This window comes from Nicotiana tabacum, chromosome 2, assembly GCF_000715075.1.
Source record: "Nicotiana tabacum cultivar K326 chromosome 2, ASM71507v2, whole genome shotgun sequence".
NCBI classification, from domain to species: Eukaryota; Viridiplantae; Streptophyta; class Magnoliopsida; order Solanales; family Solanaceae; genus Nicotiana; species Nicotiana tabacum.
This window is the reverse complement of record NC_134081.1, coordinates 88531765-88551001: the sequence shown is the minus strand read 5'-3', so window position 1 is coordinate 88551001 and position 19237 is coordinate 88531765. Positions and strand designations below refer to the sequence as shown.

Here is a 19237-nt window from a genome sequence, read left to right as displayed (position 1 = left end):
CCAAGAAAGAATACTTGGAGTGCAAGTTCAGTAACGTGACTTATGAAGCGGGCATAGATGTGAGGGCGTGATACACAAGTCATCCCCAAGAAAGAAAGTTTCAAGTACCTTAGGTCGATAATTCAAGAAAATGAAAAAATTGACGAGGTTGTTACACTTTGTACTGGAGCAGGGTGGGTGAAATAGATGCTTCTATCCGGTATTTTGTGTGATAAGAATGTGCCACCACAACTTAAGGGTAAGTTCTACAGAGTGTTAGTTAGACCGACTATGTTGTATGGTTCAGAATGTTGGGCCAGTCAAGAACTCCCATGTCCAAAAGATGAAGTAGCACAAATGAGGATGTTGAGATGGATGTGAGAGCATATTAGGATTGATAAGATTAGGAAAGAAGATATTCGAAAAATGGAGAGAGAGTGGGCCCGGTAGAGGACAAGAAGCGGAAAACGAGGCTTACATGGTTAGGGCATATGAAGAGGAGAAGCACAGTTGCTCCAGTAAGGAGATATGAAAGGTTGTCCTTGGTGGGTCTGAGGAGAGGTAGAGGTAGTCCAAGGAAATATGGCTGGGTATATATCGAGTATAACTGATAGCCCGAATCGATAAAATATTATTGGGTTATTGATATCGGGTTATTAGATAAACGGTTTAGTAATAGTTTAATATTATTTGACTATTGAGTTATTGGTTTGGGTCTCAGTTTGTCTAATTGTATTAACGGTTTAACCGATAACCCAATAAACTTTATCAAAATTATAATTTTACCCATTAAGTATATAAACCACCTTATGGATTCATTCTCTCATTCTCTTAATTCTCTTAACAATTACTTTCATCTTCAGACCTTAATCCTTAGCGTAAGTTTTAAACTTTTCTGAATTTCACATCTTCATTCTTCGGCTAAGATTTTTAGATTTAAACTTTAAAAACTTAATTGTTTAGATTTTTTTTTCTATTTGTTTCTTTTGTTATAATGATTCTTTAGCATTTATAAGATTAGGATTTTATTACTCTTCTGTAAATTATGCCCACATGTATTGAATAATTAGTAAATTAAATTGTTGAATATCTTATTAGTTACTCCTACTAAATTATATCTTTGAAAATTGAGATAATTCGTTGGGATTTTCACATGCAAAGAAAGTTTTCTTTTCTAAAGTTGAAATTTAATCATTTTTTTTTGTTAAGAACAAAAATTTAGTCCCTTTCTCTTAACGGTATAATCACAATTTCTATAATAAAAACATAAAATTTTGGATATTTTTATTCTTATCGGGTAAACCGATAACTGAACCGATAAGGATGGTAACCGATACCCGATAACCAATATCTTATAATTTCGGTTATTGGTTTGGCATATTTATAAACCGATAACCGATATGCGGAACTGGTAATATTTACAACCGAACTGAATCGACCGATACTCCCCCCTACAAGGAAGTATTGGGGAGATGTGATTAGGCAGGATATGACATTGCTTTACCTTACCAAAGATATGACACTTGATAGGAGAGTGTGGAAGTCGAGAATTAGGGTAGAGGCCTAGAGGATTAATAGGTAGTCAGACTTTTTCTTTTTCATACCAGCAGTATTAGTGTTAGTCTTGTATTCTATTACAACATGTTATTTCTTTCGTTTCATTTTTTTATTATCTTGTTGTTGGTCTATCAGAAATAACCTCTCTGCGTTCTCAAGGTAGGGGTAAGGTCTGCGTACATACTACCCTCCCCAGACCCCACTTGTAAGATTATACTGAATTTATTATTGTTTTCGAGAAAATTGTTAACCTTGTGTATAAGTAGATTTCCATTAGCATTATGCAATTAAAATATCTAGCACAAAACATTTCTAATTTTCTACTGCTAATAATATGGTTATCAAAGACAATTCATTTGTTGGAACGTTCAATCAATAGATTTACCTGAGTGCTAAAGGTTAGTCAAACGGGAGGCAGCTCTAAAACTGAGGTCACCAAACACTAATACTCGATTATGAATATGGTTTGACTAAATCAGGCGACAAAATTGCTGCCTCCCAAAACTATTAAGTAACCAAACACTGATATTAGTTATGAATATGGTTTGATCAAATCAGGCAACACAATCGCCTGTATATTTTTGGTACTAGAAAAAACTGTTCCTGTAATGAGGTTTTAAGACGACGATTTTTGGTAAGTATTTATTTTATGCTGGTCAATTTGAAGATGAAAAACGAGAAATTAGCATCCCACTATGTGGATATTCCTTGATACATAAGATATTAACAGAAGGTCCATACAGAAATCATGCAAGATTGAACAAAAATTACAAAGTCTGTACAACTTCAGCTCTACAAAGATAAGGCCAACAAATAAATGTATTTGGAGAGGTGGATTGCTGTACAAATTTATAATACAGCTTCAAGAACATTTTCCTCTTCTTGGAGAATAAATATTTAGCAAGAGAACAAAGTGTCCGCTCTTTTTAACTTATAGAACCACCATCAACCGACTCCCTGTATTCACAATCCCAGTTTCTCTGTAGACAATGCTTTGGATTTGCAGATAGGACAAGTATTCTTCACAACCAACCATTTCTTTACGCACTCTTCATGACACTCGTGCCTGCACTCAAGAATGCCAATCTTTTCTTGGTCGCCATAATCAGTCTGCAATAACGTGTTTAAACATATGCAGGCCGTTAGAGCTATCTCAAAGAAACGGGATACAGCTCCACTGGAAAGTAAAGCTTGGCAAATTAAATATCATATAATTGTATAATAATCATGCAGAAGCAAATAAGATGCAATCTTCAAAGAATGTACAAGGATATCATATGACCACAACTTAGAAGCCGAGGCAGCACTGTACCAGGCGGACAACCTAAAGTTTATCTCATTCCCATGATAAGGAACCCTTATAAAGATTCACAACAATGTTTGGATGAATTTAAGATTTCCGAAGAGAATGGCAACATAAACATTAAGCAGAGTTCTGTAAGAATAAGTCAAATAAGGAAATTTTTAAAAATATATAAATATAACAAGTACATAGCATCAATTCGAATTTTATAGAAACTATAGGTCACAAATTGACTAGACCCCTAACAAAAATCTTAATAATCTTATATCGAATATAAGCCCGCAAAGGGGTAATACCTGGCATATGACACAGAAATCAGTTTCGTGATCTAAACATGTAGCACTTTCCAGAGCGCAAGGAGTCTCGGAAGACAAAAATATTCTCGTTTTCAAATTGCTAACAATGGCTTCCTCTGATAAACCAGTTGTCACGTCGCCAATTTGCTCCCCCAGTGCAAGAAGTTCCTGGATAGGATTTTACATTGAAGGATAAGTTAGCCGAAGTTATGGCAGATAATTGACCGAGGATTACCACAGCTTTTACTCATCAACCATCATGGAAAATATGTGATGGTGCATGCACTTAACCTACAATCTTTCTCACCTCATAAGACATGTGATCTATGTCCAAACGCATATCTCTGTGCTGATCAACAGCATCACCAACTTCATGGTACCCTGGAACATCCAGCATTGCCACTTCCTAGTAAAATCACCAACGAAAGAGATACCCATCAACATCCAATCCCATTACTTTAACTGAACGAAACAACAATACAACAAAGAGAATGAGAAGAGCCGGTCAAATGGAACAAATTTTACATTTTCTGGCAAAACTCTCATGTCAGGGAGGTTGCGCTGTTGAGCATTTGTTTCAAGTATGAATTCCCTTCGACGAGGTCTGTAAAACCTAAAGCCAGTCGGTGGAAAGGGTCTGATATATCTAGACCCTCCCTCTACAACACCTTGGAATGGATTATTAGTGCTATTGGACGAACTATTTCGTAGGTTTCTGCGTGAAGATGATGTCACCTGCGGAGAGAAACTCATACTGCAGCCTCCCACACATTGCGGATTAGGTGGCAGATGATGATGGTTGGGTGGTCCGTGAGGAATGGGTGGATGCAGAAAACTAGTCAAACCTCCGTTGCTGGCAGTTACTTGATAACCTTGCACACCCATGTTTCCAGCATCTATACAGCCACCTAAAGTAATAGATAAAAAGCAGAAGAAAGATGCAATCAGTTAATGAAGTTGACTTCTAGTACTTGGAATAAAGATCATGAATTGCTGCTGATAATTTGAGAAAAGGGAAAAACAAAGGCTTTCCTGGATTATTAAAAAGAGAAGCGAGACAAACAATCGGTTATAAAAGCTAACTTTTAGAACTTGGAATAAGAGAGACAAATAATGCTATGAAAATGGATAAAGGAAAGAACAAGACGTGTTTCCAGTGGATTGTCCCTTTTAAACATGTAAGAAGAAAGAAAACAACTGAAGATGCATTGCTAAACTTGGCAGCATGCTAATAGCTCATAAGAAAACAAGTCTTGGAAGAACAAGGACTTTGTCGAAAACTTTAATGAAGGGGAGAAGATAACCTATCAAACAACAAAGTAGGCTGAAGTAGGTACTCAAAACTCATAAAAGTGTGTTAAAAAAAGGGAAGGAGTAATTACCGGGTGGATATGGTAAAGAAGCAGCCTGATTCCAGGCCCAAGTTTCAGCCTCACCATCACCACTATTGAAAGGCAGATCCAACCAAGGATTGCCAGGACACTGATAGGCTTGGCCAACATAGTCTCCTTGAAGCAGGTGATTGTTGTTGTTTTGCGATACAGTATCTCGACCACTAGCAGATCTGTTCCTACCACTTCTCTGTACTCCATCTTCAATGAACGATGGTGACTCATTCCCTCCATACGCGCATGGAGTAAATGATACAGTATCCGTCAAAGAAACATCAGATTCACGTGCTCTTGTGATCACTGGGACGACGGAAGTACTAGGCCCCACCAAAGCAGAATGATTCTTTTGCTTAAATGAGCCTCTGACACTGTCTATATAAGGATCATTCCTACCAAAACTGTCTGCACTAATTCCAAGGATGCTATGAGTGCTTGAGAATGGACGCCGATCATGTAACCCATGATTTACTGGAACTGGAAAGTCTGTCGATGCAGATGGAATAGCCACGTAAGGGTTATAGTGATTTGATGATGTTGCAATCGCTGCGTCAATGTTGGTGGCAGGATGGCGTGGTTGAACCCCATTGGACGATGACATCCCATAAAGTAAACCGCCTTCTCGAGGGTCTGGTAGATGGCGCAAATAGAAATTACCACTGTTTCCTAGAGCTGGTACTATAGTGTGGACATTTGGATGTGGAAAAGCTGTAAAGCTCCCGTACAACACACAAGGCTCCGGACGGATATACTCTTGACTCCGCTGATCTGCTCCCAAATCAATTATGTGATTACTGTATGACATACTCCTTTGCCCCATGACGTCGAGTACAATGTCGTGGATAATGCCTGGTCAGAGAAGAATAACCTGTCATACATCCCAATACATACATCGACTAAGAGACCTCATTAATTCAGAGTTTGCTTCTGTAACACAATCCATAATAGACATTAAACCAAGTAACACAGAGCCAGACACTATCAATTTTTTCTTAATATGCAGCTATTACATTTGGTAAAGAACAACCAGACCATGGAGAAAGGGCAGCGGGAATTAACTGAAGCGAATATGGCACGTGGATAGACATCAAGCTACTATTCCAGTTTTAAGAACCGCGATTTCACTTGCCATGAAAGGAGTATCTTCAAGATGGAAAACTATCTTTCCCTCTTTTCTTTTACTTTAGGAAGGGGGGAGGGGGAAGAGAAAAAGAAGATCCACTCCCGTCATTGAAAGACAGTAATCCAACCATCCATATTCAGGTCAAGCAAACTGGCTCTGGGAGAGAGATCAATTGATGCAGTAAAACACAAAAATGAGAGGATCTACTACCCCAACTTAACCTCTCTCCGCAAAATCAAGTACAACACCGCTTCTATGGATGCTTAAGAGAAGCTGAGGTAAAAGAGCCACATTTTCAGCTTGTTGAAAACAGAATCCAAATTCCGGTGGTAGATACACAGGACAGCTACTCAGGTACCCACTGCCACAAAGATCAATACTTACAACCTGATACAAATGGAGAAAAAGAATGATGGCGAGGAAAAGAAAGTGGTGAGGAGAGAGAGGGTTAAACGTGGTTATGGAAATTTCATGGGTGAAGGTGGTGAGTGAGCACCGATAAAGTGATATGCATCGCGAATCTGATTAAATCTTAAAGTAGCTAAATTACGCAACTTCCCTAGTATAAAATGGGTGGAAGGCAGAAAGCAAAGGCACAAGAAGATGTGCAAAATGCACCTAATGAGCAGAAGCAATCGTTTGTCAGAGAAGGAATTTAGTTCATTAGAGCAATTAGGTTGTTTCTGTTGCAATAGTAAACCATTAGACTCTAATACTAGAGATAGAATAAAATATGAACGTCTGAAAGCTTTGGCCGAGGGGAGAAGTATACCTAGTCCTAGTCAGGGTGACCCTAGTACCGGTTCAAATCAATTTCAACCAGGAATTAACAGTTACTGGCGGTATTTTATATTATGATCCAAAATAAGATCGGGAAGAATTAACAAAAATGGTAACTGTTATGTGCTTACCCTATAGTTTTCCTTCTGACCCTTCGTTTGTGCATTATATTAGAAAAGTTTTTAATCTTACTTATAAAGGTTTTCCTCGCACAACCGTAAAGAGCGATATTTATAAATATAAGCATGAATATGAACAATATTTGCGCTATTTATTTACTCATATAAATTGTCGTGTTGCTATTACAATTGATATTGGTAGAAGTGGCAATGACTGTGATTACCTTACTGTTACCAGTCATTGGATTGATGAGGAATGGATAATGCAAAAGCGCATAATTGCTCATAGAATAATTAATTCACGTCACACATGACAGTTTATTGCTAGCACAATTACAGATATTTGCAGATATTTTTGCATTAGTGATAAAATAATATCGGTTTCAATGGATAATGCTACTAATAACACAAATGATATAGACTTGCTTACCACTACGCTAAATCCTGCATTTAGTAACATTTTTCATGTTAGATGTATTTGTCATATTTACCATTTAATTGTGGGTGATGGTATGAGAATTTTAAATATTGAAATTGAAAAGATTAAAATGACTCTTAACTGGCTTTTTTATTCAAACCGTAGAAGTAGACTTAGAGAATATTTTAAAAGATGCGATGAATTTGGCCTAAGACAAAGAAAGGTTCCTAAACCTTGTCCAACTAGATGGAATTACATGTATGAAAGTTTTGGTTATTGCATATGAATATAGAAACCCCATAAACTCAACGTTTAATGCACATGTAAGTGATGATATTGAGCATCTTACGAATGGGGATTGGGCTAATGTTAAAATGCTTGTTGATTTTTTAGAAAAATTTCATATTGCTACAAATGAATTTTTCTGGGCAATATTATCCTACTATTTCTAACTGTTTAGTTTATATTGCATAACTTGCAAATTTGTTTACTCATTTTCAGAGGGTGGAAAAATTTATAAACTTGCTATTGAGTCTATGAGAAAAAAGTTTAAAAAATATTTTTTCCCTATTCCCCCTATTTATGGTGTTGCTGCTTTGTTAAATCCTTGTATGAAATTAGGAGATCCTCAATTTTGGTATGAAACTGTATATAATGGTTTAGTACTTGAAGATGCTGAGTTGGCTGGACTTCCGTAAGCAATAGCCTCAATTAGAATAAATGCTCAAACTACTTATAATGCTTATCAAGTTGCATTAAATCATGCTAGACCAAATGTTCCAACTCCTCCTTCTGATTCTCAATCATCTAAAAGAACTGCGGGAGTAAGAGCACTTAGTGCTTGGGCGGGGTTTAGGGGTTCTCAAGGTTCTAGTAGTAATGATTTTTCACAACTAAATGAGCTTGAAGTTTATTTGTCGCACCAAATTGAGGAAGTGAATCCCGACGGCTCCTTTAATCTTTTGCAATGGTGGAAGGACAAAGAAAAACACTTTCCGGTTCTTTTAAGGATGGCCCGAGACATTTTAACTATTCAAGCTTCAATAGTGGAATCGGAGAACGTTTTCAATCACGCAAGACTTCAACTCGGTGATTATAGAGCGTCTATGAGGGAGAGCTTGGAAAAATCAGTACTTTTTAGAGATTGGATCCGTTCGGAAAGAAGAAATTTTGGACTTGCTGAATCACAACCAGAGGAAGACGAAGCTTACGAAGAACTGCTAGCTGAACTTGCGGAGGATGCTGCTTCGCCCGACAATGGAAGCGGCGATGACCAAGCTACTTTTCCGCCACCACCAACGGAAATTCCTCCGAACCTTGAAGGATTTATGAAGTTTGTAAGAGATACCATGTAACTTGTATGAACAAAAATTAGTATGTATTATGTAACTTGTATTTTGGCACATCTTGATTAGTTTCTTTTTCTTCTCAATGGTGGTATTAGCACCTTGTTGTGCTCATTCCATAGAAGGGAGGAAGACTAAGAAAGATATTGCCATATTTTTTTAATGCTATAATAAAATTACAAGGTGCTTTGAATATCTCTTTACAATATTTTTGTCTTTAAATTTTGAATTAAAAAGTTTAGGTCATAATTCTATAATAAAATTTACAAGGCATTGCCTTAGATATTTTTTTTACATCTTTTTGTTTCTAATTTCAATTCTAATTTTTTTTAAAAAAAATTAATATTTTAGCCGTTGGGCTCATTTAGCCCGCGGGCCCGGCCCGTTTAGCCCGAGACCATGAGTTTGTGGGCCCGGTCTCGGGCCAGTTCCTAGAAAAAGACCGTTTGGCCCGTTTAGTTAGGGACCGGGACCAGTACCATTTGGACCGGCCCACTTTGCCCGTTTAGGGCCCGTACCGGCCCACATGCCACCCCTACATTAGAGGCGAAATATTTCAATTTTATTGAAACTGGAAAGGTAGCTGCATGATACTAATGGCATCACAGTAAGCATAATTTCTCAAGCAACAGCCGTAAGGCTTCAACTAAATGTAGCCTTGTGGCTACAAAAAAGTATCCTTGTAAAGTTTAAACGGCTGGCTAGCCCATTTGCAGCTATGCAATTAAAGGATTTCCACTAATCATACCGTTTTACCAAAAATAAGAGTGCAGATAAAAAAAGAAAAGTGTAGATTCTGCATTTATTAGTAACGTCATATAGAAGAATAGAATGACATTTCTAAAGCATTCAAATTCCTCAGAAACCAAATGTCTGACCTGGAAACGTATCATTGACATTATTACATCGCAATAACTACATATCATGAAGGGGAGCATTGGAGCAACGGTAAAATTATCTCTGTGTGACTTATTAGTCACGGGTTCGAGCCGTGGAAGCAGCCACTAATGCTTGGCATTAGAATAGGCTGTCTACATCACACCCCTTGGGGTGGCGTCCTTCCCCGGACCCTGCGTGAATGCGGGATACTTTGTGCACCGGCCTGCCCCCAATAACTACAGATAGCTTTTTCTCCGGACAAAATAATGTGCACGTAATCTCCAATAAATTCCCAGCTAAGCCTAGATGATACTAATCATTGCGATCCTTTGTTTTTTAAAGTACTAATTATTACTTGTATCATCCTTAAACAGACTACAGAGACGATAATTAGCAGCCATTCATGCATCTAGTATGGCCAACAATTACTAACATAAATACCTAACTTACAGCCAACTGCAATATACTTTAATAAAATAGTACAATCGGATCTAGGAAACATAATCAAATAGGGGAAATAAGTCAATAACTACACATTTCATATAGGTCTCCGCTCAAAACATGTTGCCATCTATCTGAAAGAAGAGACAGAGAAATGGAAACTACATTAGTGTCTATTGCCTAATCACACTTCGAAATATTATGCAAAAGTTTCATAGCAAATAGGCTCTTTTTGACAGATATTTTTCCCTAAGTACAAGTTAACATGCCAAGACCTCCTTCCTTAAGACATCCTGCTGGACTAGATAAAGGTAAACATGAAAGAGTAACCTTCTTTCATTGGTTACATATGTCTTTTAGAGTAGAAGTTGTGAAAAAATTGACAACCCAGATAAAACTTCACACATTCACCGTTGCGATTTGCGAAAAGGCCACCTTTACTCCCTTAGCCAGTCAAAAACCTAATAGAGCCTTGAGGTCTACAAAATTCCACATGGAAGTGATGAGAGCGACCCCAGCAAGGGAAAAGGAGACTTCTAACTTTGCATTCACACAGCAAAATCTTTTGCACTTAAAAAAAATACTCAAAGAGAAGATAAGAAACTTTAGCATAATCAATCAGATGTGATAAGAAAGCATTGGGTAGGATAGGAGTACCTATCAGCTACCAAAAATATCTCATCTCCTCTACAAGTTAAGCTGAATTTGCGAAGCTATTAATAAACACTACAAATAGTAGCAAAAGATCCAACAAGTAGCATCCACGTAAGGAGTGCTCCATCATTCATGGGATAAAAACTCGTCAGCTAAAGGTGAGTATCCTCCCATTGAGGGCTTTCTTTGGAACCCCAAAGTTATCTTCCTTCCATCAACCTCTCATAGAAAGGCTTAAGAGCTGCCATGGTAGCATACAGACCGTCTTTTAGTTCAAACCTTTTATCATGAAGTTGAGCTAGCTCTATGAAGATTTGTCTTTCTTTCCCAGTTGAGCTCATTGAACAAAAAGCTTTAGAAAAGTCAACCAGATAGGAATTGTTTTTATAGTTAAAGAAAGACAATATTGACAAAAAACGGCAATAAGAAGGTGCTAGAAGATATTACAGATAGTGTAGATCTTTTAGTATATCTAGTATGTCATTTACATCATTTACAAAAGTCAACCTGCACTAAAAAACCAGATACGAAAACTCACAGAAAAGTAATAGAAAGCAGAAAAGACTTAACTTCCCCACTCCTAATCGGCACAGCAGGCTTCTCCCGCATAGTCGTAAGCAAGATTAGAACCACGATCCCGAGAAATAAGGAAAAACATTGAACATTTTTTTTTGATGACCGGAAATCTGTCTAAGGCCAACCCTTAGGACCACCGCAGCCTATGAAACTCGGGGATAATGGGCCCGCCCCTCTACACTTCTCCACTTAAATACTAATTCGCATAGCGCAGGGCTCGAACCTATGACCTAAGTCACAAGCCCCTCAACCTTTGCCACTTGAACTAAGACCTGGGGGCAAAATATTGAACTTTTAATATTTGTCTCTTCTAAGTATATTCAATCTATTCCCCTGCCCCCAAACGACCCTGAATACTTCAATCCTCATACAGTATCTTAAGTGATCTATCCTTGGACTTTGTCAAAAAGAGAAGAATCTTAATTGACTTAAATGTAAAGATCATAAATTAAGCCGAATCCTATATCTACATAATGTTGCTCTTGGCAACAAACATGGATGAACCATTTTATAAAGTATGTGTCCTCACAGTCCAAAGTCAAGATAGTTAGCTTTTGAGAATAGATGTGGAACATTAGATTTTCCTTTGGATCCAAAATAATCTGTCCAAACATCTGTCTCCTCATTGCCACAACAAACATGGTTCAGAATATGATTGAATCATTCCAGTGGAGCTCAGATACTGCTTGAAAAGATAATTGATATCACTCAACGCAATGAGGAAAAGACCTCTCGATCGTGGCCAGTGAGAGAACATATTTAGAATGGGAACGCAGCAATGAGGAAAAGACCTCTCGATCGTGGCCAGTGAGAGAACATGTTTAGAATGGGAACGCGCAAAGATTTATATGGATTTACTTAAGAAAAAGAAGACTGAGAAGGTAAGGTACATATGCAGATAACAGGGACAATCATCCAACAATCCCCACTTTTAATCTGGAGTGGAATTAAGTATCTCCGAGCAAAAGCAGTTGAACAAAGACTCTTCTCAGCTGAGAATCTATCTTGCAATTGTTGTAATGGCTAAAAATATAGCATCAAACAACTTAAAATTACGAAATAAAAAGGACAAAAAGCTTAAAGCAAAATTTGACTATGTTGTTTAAGCGACCACAGAGTTTTAAGCAACAAATTAAAAAGAGCTGAAACATTAATGTGAGACCAACTGGTTACCATACTGGTCACCATTGAGAAGTACGTTCCTTTATAATCACTCAAACAGCTAGAAACATCGATAATATGAACAGCTAAATTGGAACTTTGGTATTGACAAAAAGGAAACTAAATTTGTGCATAAACCCAGAAATAGACATATAAAAAAACTAATCTTTAAGAATTATTGAGGGAAAATTAGCATGCAACTGATACACAAACACATGCAACTCACTAATTGAAGAACTCCGTTCCAATTTACGTGAAATTGTTTGAGTGAGCACATAGTTTAAGAAAAAATAAGACTTTTGGAATTTATGGTCCTAAACAAATAAAAAAAGGCCCAGATTATTTTTGTGGTTAGAATTGTAAGTTTAAGCTAAATTATTACCAAATTTAGTAAAGTACATTATTTTTGGAACGGACCAAAAAAAATAGTTTCACGTAAACTGGAACAAATGGAGTATATGATAAATCCAAAAGCTTACCTTTTTACCATCAGGAAAATCGATTCTTTCGCCGTGTCGCCGATAATTATAGCACAAATTTTTGTTATATAATTTCACCAACTGGAGATCCCTACATAAATATCCAAAATAAACCCTAAATTAGAGCCAGATATTAAAAAATGGTGATCAATGATTATATAAATAAAATCCAGCAAAACCCACAAAAAAGGCATTCCTTCTGGGAACTAAATGCATGCACTTTCACGAGATTAATTAAAAAGAGAAAGCTCTAAACAATCAAATTTACAATATTCTTTTATAAGTATAAAAACTGAAACTTTAGATTTAATTATTCGATAACCCAAAAAAACTAACCAAATAGTGGTTGATCAAGAGATTCCAAATGGAAAGTAGAGAGAGAAAACTTAGATAACTTGAAGAGAGAAGCATTAACACATGTTGTTCTTGAGAAAGAGAAACTGTGAACTTCTGTAATTATTTAACTGCTACGTGGCTGTTTCTTTTTTAGTTAATAATTAATAATGACCCCATTGTTTGTTTAATTTCCTACCCATAAAAAGAAGATCTTTACATAAATAACCCAATAATTTACTTATACTTTTTCTAACTCATATACAAAATTATATATTATAATTATATTAAAAGTACTAAAACTCTTACAGCTTGTTTGGATTGTTGTTACATGTCGTTTCATAATATATCGTATTGTATTTTACTGCCTTGTATTGTATTGTTTGATAAATACAACATTTGGATAGACTGTATCATTTGCCGTCGTTTCATGATGTCATGCACTAATTATTTGAAGAATAAACTTGCAACATTACTAAGAAAAAATAAGATATAGAGTAGAATTATTATATTAAAAAGTAGGGTAAAGGATAAAATATAATTATTTAATAATAAAGAAGGGCAAAATGAGAGAAAAAAGCAAGAAAACGACGCCACCACACCAAATTCGTTGTTCCATAAAGTGACACTTTTCATCGTTACGTAACGATGAATTTAACGATACGATATAATAAAATTTAAGTAACAATCAAAACAAACATTGTATTTAAAGTAACAATACGATACAATACAACATGTAACAACCATCCAAACAAGTTGTTAGTTAAGATTATCTAAGTTTCGATTTCGGTAAATCCATCACAACTTTTATGAATTATCCAACCAAAATAGAAATCATGCGTTTACCCGTATCTCCTACTATCTAGGAATAGTACAACAATAAGTCAACAATAACAACAAACCTAGTGTATGCCCACAAGTGGGGTCTAGGAAAGGTAGTGTGTACGCAGACCTTACCCCTACCTTTAAAAGATAGAGAGGTTGTTTCCGATAGACCATCGGCTCCGGAAAGATAATAGGGGAGGAGAAATGACAAGCAAACCAATTTAAAAACCAAGTCAAAATACAAAACTAACACTAGGTAGTGCAATTAGAAAATCAAAACGAAGGCAACAACAAGTAATAGCAGAAGTCTAGGAAAACGAAAACACACGCGACACTAAGTGGTGTACTAAAACTGTTGTAACAAAACAAAGACAAAGATCGACTACCTAACTGTCTACCCTGATTCTCAACCTCCGCACTTTCCTATTCATGGTCATGTCCTTTGTTAGTTGGAACAACGCCATATCTTGCCTAATCACCTCCCCCAATACTTTTACGGCCTGCCCCTACCTCTGCGTTGGCCCTCCAAGTTCAGCCTCTCGCACCTCCTTACTGGTGTATTTGTGCCTCTCCTCTTCACATACCCAAACCATCTTAGCCTCGCCTCTCGCATCTTGCCCTCCATCGAGTGTAACAACCCGACCGGTCGTTTTGCTTTCAAGAACCTCGTTCCCTTAAATAATACTCTCTGTATGGATTTTACTGTTTTATGACTTGCGGGGATGGTTAGTTCGGGTTTGAAAGGGCTCGAGTTGAAATCGGAACATTTAGTTCCTTAATATTGGCTTAAAAGGGGTAAGTTTGACTTTGTTTAACATTTATTGTAAACGACCTCAGAATCGGGATTTGACTGTCCCAATAGGTTCGTATGATGATTTTCGACTTGGGCGTATGTTCAGATCGGGTTTTGGATGATCCGGGAGTGTTTCGACGCTTAATATTGAAGGTTGGCACATTAAAGGTTTTTTTAATTTCTTTAAATTTGGTTTGGAGTAGGTTTTGGTGTTATCGAGGTCCGTTTGGAATTTTGAGCCCAGAAGATGATTCCGGGTGGTGATTTGTGACTTGCCCGCAAAATTTGACGTCATTCCGAGTTAATTTGATAGGAATCGGACGCGCGAAAGTATTTCTAGAAGTTTTTAGAGTTTAATAATTTGATTCATGCGTTTTGGCGTCCGATTCATACTTTTAGATGTTATTTTTCTGTTTCGAGCGAGCGAGCGGGTCCGTATTATGTTGTTGTATGTGTGAGTGTTATTGGATGGGGCCCCAGGTATGGATCAAATTGGAAATTGAATTTGGAATTGGCTTGGGGGACTGCTGGTGCACCAGCTCTGGTGCGTCCGCACCTGCGAGATTTTGGCCACATGTGCGAGCATTTGATCGCATAAGCAGCTCCGCAGAAGTGGAAGACCGTCCGCAGAAGCACAGGCAGGTGGCCTGGGCTAGGACCGCACCTGCGATGGATTTTCCGCAGGTGCAGCGCCGCAGATGCGCCCCAGGATTCGCAGAAGCGAAAATCGTTGGGGCAGTGAGGTTCATTTAATGTCGGGACTTAGGCAATTTTAACTCATTTCTTTCATCTCTTGGGCGATTTTGGAGCTCTTTGAAGAGGAGTTTTCCCCTAGCTATTTGAGGTAAGTAATTTCTATGTGAGATGAGTTTAATACATGTATTTTTAGGTAGATTCTTAGCATATAAAGTGTAAAAGTTGTGGGTTTAGTTTAAAAACTTAAGTTTTGATAAAAATGGGATTTAACCACGAAAATAATTATGGAATTGGGTAAAAATTATATATTTGAGTTTATGAGGTTATTGGTAACAATTATCTTCGAAAATTTTGGAATACGGGCACGTGGACCCGGGGTGAATATTAGGAATATTCCAATTTGGGTTAGGTAACTACTCTAATAGCTAAATTATTAACTTTTGAGTGTACATTGACTAATTTATATAATATTTGGCTAGCTTCAGATTGTTCGACACCAAGTTGAGGCCTTAGAGTGAATATGTGGGTCGGAAAGTGAGCTTTGAGACGAGGTAAGTCTCTTGTCTAACCTTGTAAGAGGGAATTTACCCTACGGGTGTTTAAAATTATTATTTGCTTCTAATTGTGGGGGCTATGCACGCACGAGGTGACGAGAGTCCGTGCGTAGCTACTAATTTTGCTTATGTCCGGGTAGTTTTAGGACCCAAACCATGAAATACTTATATTGTTTGCACTCCACTTGTTAATTTAAGTGCCTAAATAATATTGAAACTTGATAAAGGATTCGTAAAGGCCGAATTTCACTTAATTTGAGTTTTGGCGGGTTACTTCACTGTTAATAGAAATTGTGTTTTCTTGTGTATTACGCTTTTAATATCTTTTAAATCGGATGTTCATAGAGTATCCTCTCTTCTTGTGGAGCGGGCCGAACGTCTCGGCAGTATAATAGATGCATCTATGGTTCATGCCGCTTGACCCTCGGTAGTATATACATTATTCTGGATCAGTACGTACGATCTCAACATAAATCGTGCATGTTAATGCTTGGAGCCTGAACACACTTGATATTATTTTCATGAATTTAGAGGTTATAATTATTTAATTGCCTGAGATTTACTTAGAATTAGTATGTGTTAGTGGAAGACTATTGGAAGGTGACGAGAGTTTGTACGTAACTAAAGCATATTATGTCCGGGTAGACTTAGGACCTCACCATGTAATATTTGAAATATTTGAACTCATTCTGCCAGCTTAATTAATTGAATTTTTAATTAAACTTGATTTAGAAATATATACATATATATTAGGCCGAGCTTTATTACCTTGAGTCGTTGGCAAGTTATTTGAGAAACAATAAAGGTTATACTCACATTGTGTTCATATACTGTATCGTAATCTCATTTCTCGTAATTTGATAATTCCTTTCCTTTCTTGTGGAGCGGGCCGAACGACTCGGCAGGATTATGTACCACACTCTCATGGGAACGGGCAGTTCGCCTCGGCATTATAATAGATGCATCTATAGTTTGTGTCGCTCGACCCTCGACAATGTACACGTTATGATGGGATCATGTGAATCGCCTCGACAATATCATTCTCTTTCTGAGATCTGGCTGTACTACCTCGGCATAATCGTGCGTCATATTGCTAGCAATCCGAATATTCGCGAGATTTTTCTTCCACTGATGCCTTGCGTTTTATATGGTATTTCTTATCCGTTTGTTATTGGCACTTGATATTTTCAAGTTGTTGAGATAGAATACAAGATTGAGAAATTGATATCGTTAAAAGAAATTTTGGAAGATTGTGTTAGTTACAATTTTACCTCACTACTATTGGTGTGCCTCTTATCTGTTTATGATTTACCACGTTGATTTATTGGACCACTAGTAAGAGTAAGTGTCGATGTCGACCCCTCGTCACTACTTCTCCGGGGTTAGACTAGATACTTACTAGATACACGTTGATTTACGTACTCATGTTGCACTTCTATACTAAATGTGCAGGATCTGACAGGTTCATTGGTGATCATCTTGGCGCGTAGGCGCAGCTGTTGAGGAGACTTTATGTGAGCTGCATTCAAGGCTACGCATCGCAGTCCACAGAGTCTCAATCGTATTATTTAATTTATCCTGTCTCATTTACATTCTAGACAGATGTTGTATTATTATTGCACTCCTTAGTAAATGCTCATGTACTTGTAATACCGGGTTTTGGGGTATACTAGTTGATGCTTGTGGTTCTGTATATTATCATCGCCTTTTATTTCTCTTATAAACTACAATTTTGTACATTTCCGTGGATTTAAAAGTGTAAATTTCCTTTCTTATTAAAATTTGTGATTTCGAAGGTAGTAAAATAAGTAATTAAATTGATCGATCACCGTTGGCTTGCCTAACGGCGGCGTTAGGTGCCATCACGACCTATAGTGGATTTTGGGTCATGACATACTACCTATTTGAATATGCCAAAAATGGCAGTATCTATAGTCAACATATTCAAATATCAAATATTAGGTTTATCAAGGTCGAAAAACCGATAGTGAAAAAGGGTAAGAGGATAAAGGGGTATCTAAGCTTACAACAACAACAACAAATCTAGTATACTTTCATAAGTAGGGTCTGAGGAGGGTAGTGAGTACATAGAACTTACACTTACCGTAAATATAAAGAGGTTGTTTCAATAAACCCTCGGCATAAGGAAAGAAGATAAAAATAAAGCAATAGCAACAAACAGTAACGAGAAAAAGATAATAAGAAAACAAGGTGATAGGAACAACATATAGTTATAGAAATCTAACAATAATAGAATATAAGATTGACTCTAATAATAATGGATTGTCAAAAAATACACTCAACTACCTACTAACATTCTACATTAATCATCGTCCTCCACACTTTCCTATCAAGGATCATGTCTTCGATCAGCTGAATAAATGACATATCTTGTCTAATCACCTCTCCACATTACTTCTTTCGCCTACCTTTACCTCTCCTCAGACCTACTAAGATCAACCTCTCACCTCCTTACTAGGGCATGCATGTTTCTCCTCTTTATATGTCCAAACCATCTAAGTCTAGCTTCCTCCATCTCGTCCTCCACGGGGGCCACTCCTACCCGAACCCGAATATCTTAATTTCTAATCTTATCAATCCTGGTATGTTCGTACATCCATCTCAGCTTCCTCATTTCTGTTACTTTCATCTCCTGGACATGGGAGTTCTTAACTACCCAACACTCTGCCACATACAACATAGTCGGTCTAACTACTACTCTGTAGAACTTACCTTTAAGTTTTGGTGGCACATTCTTATCATATAAAACACTGAATGCGAGCCTCCATTTGACTCACCCCGCTCTAATACGATTTGTAACATCCTCTCCAATCTCTCCATTTACTTGGATAATAGTCCCAAGTACTTGACACTATCTCTCTTGGGGATGAGTTGTGTATCAAGCCTTACGTCTACGTCTACGTCCGCTTCAATGGTCCCGTCATTGAACTTGCATTTTAAGTATACTGTCTTGGTCCTACTTAACTTGAAAACGTTAAACTCTAGGGTCTGTCTACAAACCTCCAGTCTCGTGTTAACGTCGTGTAGCATCTCGTCAATCAGTATAATATCATTCGTAAATAACATACACTCCCTTGAATGTGACGCGTCAGTGTATCCTATGCCAAGGCAAATAAAAACGAGCTACGAACTTACCCCGGGTGCAACCCCATCACACTGAAAAGTGGTCTGAGTCCCCTCCCTGTGTCCTCACCCGGGTTTTACTCTTTTATTAGATAATGTGTAAAAAATTTCTTCCTTAATTGGTCCAAGTTAATTTTGCTTTTTCCTAATCTCTTCGTGGGAGTTTGGACATAAAAGTTGTAAAATTCCAAAAAAAAATAATTTTTTTTTTCAAGTGAAAATGGTATTTGAAAATTAGAGTTGTGTTTGGACATGAATATAATTTTGGGTTGTTTTTGAAGTTTTATGAGTGAAAATTTTGAAAAATAACTTTTTGGAGTTTTTCAAATTTTTGAAAAATTCCAAAATTTATCTTCAAGTGAAAATTGGAAATTTTATGGCCAAACATTGATT

General features: G+C 37.2%; 1 protein-coding gene across 4 annotated transcripts; it reads right to left on the bottom strand.

Annotated features, from left to right (window-relative positions):
• Positions 1 to 2218: 2218 nt before the first annotated feature.
• LOC107774089 (putative E3 ubiquitin-protein ligase ZFP1) lies at positions 2219 to 13015 on the bottom strand. 4 transcript variants are annotated; one of them, XM_075235940.1, is made up of 8 exons: positions 12836 to 12971; positions 12500 to 12590; positions 10287 to 10524; positions 4518 to 5372; positions 3661 to 4043; positions 3443 to 3541; positions 3136 to 3303; positions 2219 to 2646 (listed from the first exon to the last, which is right to left on the bottom strand). In XM_075235940.1, the coding sequence occupies exons 4-8, from the start codon at positions 5341 to 5343 to the stop codon at positions 2500 to 2502; spliced, it is 1623 nt and encodes a 540-aa protein (XP_075092041.1). In that variant the 5' UTR covers positions 5344 to 5372; positions 10287 to 10524; positions 12500 to 12590; positions 12836 to 12971; the 3' UTR covers positions 2219 to 2499. The 4 variants fall into 4 exon arrangements, with proteins under 4 accessions (XP_075092041.1, XP_075092036.1, XP_075092043.1 ...); XM_075235935.1 differs by lacking the exon at positions 10287 to 10524 and having other exon boundaries at positions 12836 to 13015; XM_075235942.1 differs by lacking the exon at positions 10287 to 10524 and having other exon boundaries at positions 3871 to 4043; positions 12836 to 13010.
• Between the last annotated feature and the right edge of the window lie 6222 nt (positions 13016 to 19237).

Excerpts from the sequence above, each read along its gene's own strand:
- LOC107774089 (XM_075235935.1), bottom strand. The coding sequence starts at position 5,343 with ATGGGGCAAAGGAGTATGTCATACAGTAATCACATAATTGATTTGGGA. Across the intron at positions 4,044-4,517 it reads TTCTTTACCATATCCACCCG|GTGGCTGTATAGATGCTGGA; the intron begins GTAATTACTCCT and ends CTATTACTTTAG. Across the intron at positions 3,304-3,442 it reads TAGATCACATGTCTTATGAG|GAACTTCTTGCACTGGGGGA; the intron begins GTGAGAAAGATT and ends AATCCTATCCAG.